The sequence below is a fragment of the Diabrotica undecimpunctata genome, chromosome 7, assembly GCF_040954645.1.
Source record: "Diabrotica undecimpunctata isolate CICGRU chromosome 7, icDiaUnde3, whole genome shotgun sequence".
NCBI lineage: Eukaryota > Metazoa > Arthropoda > Insecta > Coleoptera > Chrysomelidae > Diabrotica > Diabrotica undecimpunctata.
This window is the reverse complement of record NC_092809.1, coordinates 150,435,725-150,444,781: the sequence shown is the minus strand read 5'-3', so window position 1 is coordinate 150,444,781 and position 9,057 is coordinate 150,435,725. Positions and strand designations below refer to the sequence as shown.

Sequence of the window (9,057 nt, the reverse complement as noted above, 5' to 3'; positions counted from 1 at the left end):
GATTATCCGTGGACCAATCAGAAAACAGTTGATTCATATACTTCAATCAGCGAAAAAGGGTTACAAATGATGAGGTCATCCTAAGGTAGGAAGGGGTGGAATTCGCCACCCTTGCCGGGGCTTCGATGGACCCTTCGATGCGAAATTTCTGTTTTGCATGGGAGATTTAGTTTATTCGCAAATGAGGTTTATGGAACAGAGTCGTTTTCGTACGGATATTTTGTGTTAAGTATTTCCTTTTAGAATATCAATCACGAAGTAAATTGATTTTATGAGAATAATCAGATTTAGTATATAATATAAAGTTTACACTATACAGGATAAGTATTACATTTATATTACACATTTATATTAAAAATAAATCTGAACAAACCGTCGAATAAGGGAATGTATGTTTGCGTGGCTAGTGTTTTGTGGCTAAAGAGAAGACAGAAAACTAGAAATGTGTGGATTCATCCCATTAATATGAAAAAGAAAGAGTTTGGTGTATTTTATACTCTTTTCTTGGAACTGCGAGAAGATGAGAACAAATTTTTTAATAACTTTAGGATGATAATATCCACGTTTGATGAACTACATCATCGGTTAAAGGATTCTCTTCAGAAGCAAGACACATTTATGAGAGAATGCTTTAACCCAATGCAAATGTTGGCAGTTACAATTAGTTAAATAAAAACATATTCGAATTTATTATTGTTTATTATAATATGGTGTTGACAATGTGAATGATATTTAACATTAAATGAAATCAATTGAATCTAATGAAATTTGGGAATCACTACACTGTGACTGGGGTGATGCTATTTTTAAAAGAGGAGACCGCTGCGACTGAAAGAAGTGGATGGTATTTTTGGTGAGAACTGAGTGGTTTGTATTTTTGTAGGACATCAGGGCGTTCATGTTGCAATGTATGATATGATCGGTTTGTTGTAATATCTAACGTTGTTAATACTGACTTTTGAATGTTTAGATTTGTAACAGTTGTCTAGGAAGCATCTGTTGTCATTGTTTGTAATGTTTGCAGTACTCCCATCTGAAATTCCAATATCTCAAATTCATTGAAACTTTGTAACGAAGGAATTATACCAGCAAAAAAGGACATGTGACTATCAGGTTTCTCCTTAAGAGCTTCAATCATTTGTAATTCAAAAGGGTCTGCTTTACGTTTTCTTCCTGTTGACGTTTTGGAAAATTTGGAAGCATGTAGAGTATGAAGTACAAATGTTGCTGTCGGTGAAACTAGTGTCAGATATTGCTGCTTCTGATACTTCTGATAGTCCAGTGTTAGTTAAACTATCTTCTGTTTGGCGTTCCTCCGCGTTAAATACCTTTTTTAAGAATTGTAACTGCTCGATATAAATATACTTTTTATGAGTTACTGCCCCAGCTTCTGATCTTGTAGCTATCTTAATTTTTGAAGATTTTTGAAAAGTATCACGAATATTTCCCCATTTTTTCATCACCTGTTAAACTGCAACAACAAAAAAAAACCTGGTTATTACTAGTACACTATACTGTTTTTTGCAGATATCTCGCCAGTGGCTATACTTTCACGGATCTACACTACAGTTATCGAATTGGTATTTCCACAATAAGCAGCATTGTTAAAAAGGTATGCAATAACATATGGTTAATTATGCGTTCTGAGCCCGAACCACAGAAACAAGACTGGCTCAGAATTGTCGAAGGATTTCAAAATAGAGCAAATTTTCCACACTGTTTAGGAGCAGTTGATGGAAAGCACATTCGAAATATTATTCCGATAAATTCAATGTACTTCAGTTATAAAGGGTACTGTTCAATAGTTTTAATGGCTGTAGCAGATTCCAATTATCGTTTTATCTACGTAGATATTGGAAGTTACGGAAAAAATTGCGATTCGAATATATTTAAGACCTGTTCCTTATGGGAATCCATAAAAAACTAGAAATTCCTGAAGAAACATGTATATCAGGATCAATGAGGCCCAAAGTACCCTATGTCTTTATTGCAGACGAAGCATTTGAACTTGATAGACATTTTCTTAGACCTTACGGTGTACATAACTTAACGGCAAAGAAAAAAGTTTTTAAATATTGCCTCTCTAGAGCGCGAAGATATGTGGAGTGTACTTTTGGAATATTAAGTAATAAGTGGCGAATTTTTTATCGATCTATCAACTCGAATCCTTATTATGCTGTCGATATTGTGAAGGCTTGTGCTGTGTTACATAACTTTGTTCGCGATAGAGACAGATATGAATCAGAGAATACTTTAACCATCACAGGGCTTGAAGATATCCCTAGAGCAGAAACTGTACGTGAGAGTATTAACGCAAATAATATAAGAAATATTGTAAGTGATTATTTTCTGACACCTATTGGATCTGTAAAATGGCAGATGACCAAAATTTCTTGTTAGTATATAAGTAATACATGCATACACACACCTATATGTTTTTACTTTTGTATTTAATTAAGCAATATTAAAGAAATATCCACACAAACTTACCGAACTTAGTCTTGTCATCAGATTCCAACTCCTCAAAGTTATTCTTCAGTTCCCTACAAATTTCTTGCCAAGCACTTCTGGTTTCATTTCCGTCTTTGTATGTTTCGTTTGTCTCGTCCCATATTACAGGTCTTCCATGCACCAAACTTATTAAATGCTCTGTATCAATTTCCCCATCAGCCATTTTTCATAAGTTAGTCACAACAAAAATTCCTTCTACTTTCTAAAGAGTCTAATAACCTTCTACTTTCAAGGAAGTCGTGTACTCTATTACACGGTTTTTTGCAAGGAATGTATAGATATGAACGCCCACATTTAATTTGGTATTCCACTACGTGCTCGATCGCCGTGTATACGTCAACGTTTGTCCGGGTTTACCCGGGCTTCTCTTGTACACACACATCCGTGTGTACACGGTGCCATGTAACCGGCGACCGGGTATGTGTGAAGCCGCGCTAAGAGCAAACTCACTAGTGTCCCTTAGGTTCTGTTAATTTAATGCAGAAATTTTAACCTGTGCCAACACTTGCATTATACTTTGCTTTCGTTTAACTAATTCGATGGGTTTCTTTCTCTTGATTACGTCTTCTTCTTCTTCTTCAGCCTATTTGCATCCACTGGCATTCTTCTCTGTTTTGTACAATTTGGTACTAGTTTCTCCCCACTTTTACTTTGATATCGTTTAGTTACCGCTTTTGTGGTCTATTGGTCTGTTGGCTAGACATATGTCTAGTCGACTTAGAAAAAACTTTCGACAAAGTACAACACCGAAGAATGGCAAAAATACTGCAGAACACAGAATTAGATGACGAAGACGTGAGAATCATTGCCAATCTATACCGATATCAGAAAGCCATAATACGAACAGACCAAAAAAAAATCGAAAGAAATACCTATAAATCGTGGAGTAAGACAAGGATGTGTGCTTTCCCCTTTACGTTTTAATACGTATTTAGAAGAATTGTTTCAAGAGGCATTAGAAGACGTAAATAAAGGCATATTTATTAACGGAGCACTTCTGAATAATCTTAGATACGCAGATGACCAATAATTGAAAATACCGAAAAATGTGTCCCTTTAATCAAAAATCGACGTGTCGCTTGGATTTTGAAAAAATGTCGCAGTTTCTGATAATGTCCTGAGCTTCATTTTCGTCCGGCCATCCTGTATAAGCGGCCAAATACAAAAAGAATATTTTAATGTTTAAGATATGTTTAACCATAATGGAAGATTGCTGTTTGCTTCAGCAATGTTTCAATTTACAATGTACGAATAATATTAATTTCAACCTAATTATTTCTGCTTTATTTCCGTCACATCTAAATTATCGGCTTTGAATTATTATAATAAATACAAAATTCTTTTACAAAGATTTTTTAACGATTTTATCTTTGTCCTAAATTGTTTACATGCCGTAATTTTTTATAAAGATAACTTTTTGTGTCGCCGCAATGCTATAAATTGAAAATAATGGGCAATAAAGTAGATGGCTCGTTAACATTTTTTAGATATTGGTTACATAAAATATATTGGAAATTTAAATACATGCTACTATTGTAAAAGTAATTTTCAAATTTTTTAAATACAATTTACATAAATACGTGAATTTTTCTATTTAAAATATAATATGTATTAATATTCATATTTTTTACATAAACTAGTAAGATATATACAAATATAAGACATCTTACGAATATACTAAAACTCCATCAATGAAATCAAAACTATTTTTACTTAAGGATAGATTATTAGATTATAGTATTTTATATTGCTACCATTTTTCTAAGAGATTCATTAATATTTAGCTTAGTGGAATGCTACTGTTCGAGATGGGAAATTCCATAAACAAGGGATCTACAATTTCACCCTCGAACAGTAACGGTCCACTGAGCTAAATATTAATAAATATCTTAGAAAAATGGTGGTACTATACCTAAAAACATTCAAAGAATGTTATTCGACCTATTCTGGATTATAGCCAATTATTTTATTCACCTGAGAAACGGTTCTCTTAAACATCATTCTGATTTGTTATACTTTATCTCAAAGTGACTAGTCTGTACAGGGTAAGATATGCAATGCTAACCTTATGGGAATTTCGCCAAGACGTTGCCAGTTTTATGCAGTGAGCGATGGCGTTCTCTATTGTCAATCTTTCAAAATAAACGGAATAAACCAGCAGTTCTCAACAAGTCCTCACGTAAAATTTTATGTAATTTACAAATATCGTTTGCTAATAATTTTACATAATACTATACATTATTTGTTTCTAATAGTAACATTAATTTTTATCTTTTATTAGTAGCAGTAGTATAATAAAATGTGCAATAAATAAACATTTGTTTCAAAGTTTAAAATAATTTCGGTAATTTCTACTAACTGCCAAATTTAAAATGTTATTTATGTCCCTGCGGTGCTAATTACTGCCATAATGTGTAAAGAATTTTTAATTTTGGTTGATATCAATTGAAAATACTTTTTTCTAAGTTATTCAGTAATTAAGAAGCAATTAGAGTAATTCTTGTACAGAATATGTTTAAAAGCTTGATACATCCAGGGCCTTAATTGGTCTTTATTTGTTCTTCGGAGCGCGTAAACATATTCGAGTTACGATTATTTGTACCATCTTGGATGTACTGTTACTGTTTGGTTATTGTTATTATTTGTTGGTGGCTGTTGTTGTCATTTGCTGTTGGCAGTTATTGTTATTTTCTGTTGTTGGCTATTGTTATATTCTCTGAAACTTTCAGAGAAGCAAATACTAATGAATATTATTAATTATCATCTTAATCAGGATAACAACGATTCTGTATTAAGTGTAATTAGGAAAGTCGGAAATGAGTGGTGTTTGCGAAAAGACTCCGTTTCGCATACGACAGGAATATTCATCACCTGCTGGATTACAATCTCCAAAGAGCAGGCCCAAGAAGCGAAAGGTTGGTAATTCTCGTGACAACAAGTACGATGAAGGTGTTAGGGGCCAAATTCGTAGAACAGTTTATAAATTTTTTCGCGACAACATACCACCAACAATAAACACCATATTAGCTGTTGTAAATGTCGAAGAAACTTTGCCCAACTTTTCACGGGCCAAGCTACATCGCTTGCTGAGTAATATGGATCTTGTGTTTATAAAACGTGGCAGAAATTCAATTTTGATTGAAAAACCAGAAATCATCTCGTGGCGTCATCGTTATTTACGCGCAGTTTGTAAATACCGTGCAGAAGGACACAACATAGTGTATTTGGAGAAATCATGGGTAAATATCGAGCACAGTGTGAAAAACGAATGGGTTGATAAACAATTACATCTCATCGCGATGCTTTTGTTCGTGGTCTGACAACAGGATTAAAAGCTCCAACAGCTTGTGTTGCACGGTTCATTTTATTGCACCCAGGATCTACCAGTGGATTTGTTGATGGAGTAGAGCTCACGTTTTTGGCAAAGAAAAATACTCAGGACTACCACGACGAAATGGATGGACCGACCTTCGAAAATTGGTTCGAAAATAACTTAATGCTAAATTTGCCAGAAAAAACTGTTGTGGTAATGGACAATGCCTCCTATCACAGCAGAAAGTGAGAAAAAATTCTTAACAGTTCAACACATATAAAAGATATTCAAGACAAAAAAAGATATTCAAGAATGGCTTCGGTCAAAGGACCTATTTCTTGAAGAAAACTACCTAAAATGCGAGTTACTTGATGTAGTCAAGACCTTCAAAGCAAAATATGACAGATACATAATAGAAGACATTGCCAAAAAGCACAATGTGAAGATTCTGAGGCTCCTAACCTATCACTGTGAACCCAATCCCATCGAAATGGTTTGGAGTGAAGTGAAACGGTATATAGCTGAACGCAACGCGAATTTTAAAGAAGCTGAAATGCGAAATTTAATTACAGCCGCGTACCAGCTCGTTACGCCAGAGAAATGGAAAAACTACGTAAACCACGTAATACACCAACAATTCGTTTGCATTGCTTTTATTATGGATTTATTATATTATCCAATGTGGTGTTATAGGCGCATCTTACGTATATCCTGGGTTGACAGAGTTACTAATGTGGAGGTCCTGCGTAGAATGGGGAAAGAATGTGAAATTCTCATGACCGTCAAAACTAAAAAGTTGGAATATCTAGGACATGTAATGAGAAATCAAGAACGTTACGGCCTTCTCCAGCTGATTCTCCAAGGGAAAGTAAATGGTAAGAGAGGACCGGGAAGAAGACGCATTTCCTGGCTTCAAAATTTACGAAAGTGGTATAACACGACTACCACTGAACTGTTCCGCGCTGCAATAAATAAAGTAAAGATAGCCGTGATGATCGCCAACATCCGGAACGGATAGGCACTTTAAGAAGAAGATATTATCCAAAGATACGAAACGTAAGTAGAAATACTTTCTATGTATTATATTTTCCTAGTGATGTGAATATTCCAAAGTACACTATTCAGTTGACGTATTGCTGAATTATCTGTCGAATTCTAGTTGCAATTTCTTTAATATTCCGACCACTATTTTTAATGCTTACATCGGGATATTTGTAACTATCGTTCATTTCGATTTGAGTGTCTCCTAATTCTAAGCACCTTGACTTCTCACCACTACATACTTCACTGTTTTTGATGGATTAATTTGTAACCTAACTGAGCATCTATTTTTTTGTCCATTTTAAGTCCTATTTGTGAGCCTTTTAGACACTCAGATCTCCTAAAACGGGTACATTGCATCACCCCTATCATACTAACTACGCCCATAAGAACCCGGTCTTTAGCGTTTCTAAAGCCCAAGCTGCTAAAATCTACAGAGGCTATAAATCTCAGGTCTTCCTGCCATTCCAAACGTCTAATCCTCTAGTAACCTTATGGCCTAACAGAATGCCACAAGTCTCTTTAAGGGTAACTCATGTGGGGAGGTTTCCTTCTCATCAAAAACACGGCACCGTGGGCAATCCGAAAATCCAAGCAGATAAAGGTGCCGCCTGAGTCTATAGTGTCTGGCAAGCATACTGACCACCAAAAAGCAACTTCTACGGTCTGGAAGGAGAACTTGGGATGTAAGACGCTGGCCCCACTAAGTGGAGCCTAGCCTGTCTCATACCCCCACAACTGACTCAGGAGTCCTGAAACTTCCGCAAAAAATTCTCCTTGAGACTGTCCCGCTAGTACTGAAGGGCACTCCAATCATAGCTTCGGATCCTACAGGCAAAGTGTATTATTTCGGTCTTACCAGGGCGCCAGCCCTTTAGTTCCAGATATTCAAAACTTCCTTTAAATATATCTTAAAAATAGTGGCGGCTCGTCCCATGATGAGAGTGAAGCGACACTCACCACCTAAAATTTGGCAGAGAACGCAATTCTTTCGCAACTAAACACTTCTATTAAGTGAAGGGCACGGCGGCTGTAAGCCTTAGGATGCATAATGCCAAAGTCGGAAGCAAGAAAACACACTGGTCTGGGTCTGGATAATGCAACCTACTTAAAATATTCTATATAATTTCATATTTTCATCAGTTGATTTACTATAGTAGTGTCAGTTGGACCTTTGGTCAATGCTCAGTATCATAGAATTTTGAAATGTGCAGATCACATCACCATGGTTGTGACTGCCCATCCAAGCTGTCATATGTCACATGTCACCTTAACATTTCCGTTAAGACTAGGAGCCATTCTCTCTCCTGATGCCAACCATTTGTAGCTTCGCCGTCTTTTAAAATTCTTTTAAAAATTTTAAACTATTTGTCCTTGTGTAGTGGCTTATTTTAGATGCCCTGAAGATACTCTAGAAAGCGAAAGTACTTGGGCAAGATTTAATTAATAAACTGTGCTCGATATCTGCCTTTCATTTGTTCAATGTTCATTTATTCGAGCATTCAACCTTATATCAATCTATCTAATAATTGTATCTCGCCTAAGATGTATATCTACAATATTCAGGTTCATTTTCTTAGAGACCAATATCACGATGATCACTGATCAATGATTAATAGAGCCGCTTTTCTTCCCAATAGCGATTATTGACCACATTGAAATGCGCTAATGCAAAAATACTTCAACAAGAAATTTATCATTATTTTTAACATGTGTCTCAATATTAATTAATACTTGATATCACATAACTCCCACAATCTTCACACATAACTGCATTCCTGAAATATATGTACAAATTTAACTTCTTGAAGAATGCACTTTTCATTACGCAATTTAAAATTATTGAAATGGTCATCAATAAAACATCAACAAGTCGAGTCTCGAAAGTTACAGTTCTTCGGACATATCATGCGAAATGAATTAAGATATAGTCTTCTTCAAGCCATCCTGTCAGGAAAAATATTTGGAAAACCAGGTCCAGGAAGAAGAAGAACATATTGGTTAAAGAAGCTCAGAATCTGGTTCAATACAACATCTGTGCAGCTTTTACGCGCTGCTGTAGATAAGATAAAGATTGCCATGATGATCGCCAACATTCGTAACGGATAGGCACATCAAGAAGAAGAAGAAGTCGAGTCCACTACTAGACATTGGAAAACTTGCACGTCCAATAAAATCATCAAAATATAGAC

General features: G+C 35.4%; 1 protein-coding gene across 1 annotated transcript; it reads left to right on the top strand.

Annotated features, from left to right (window-relative positions):
• Positions 1–549: 549 nt before the first annotated feature.
• On the top strand, positions 550–7,480 carry LOC140446680 (uncharacterized). The gene is given in 4 exon segments (XM_072539274.1): positions 550–664; positions 1,506–1,922; positions 1,925–2,334; positions 7,193–7,480. Coding segments are annotated over 4 exon segments (1,230 nt in total).
• Positions 7,481–9,057: the final 1,577 nt, after the last annotated feature.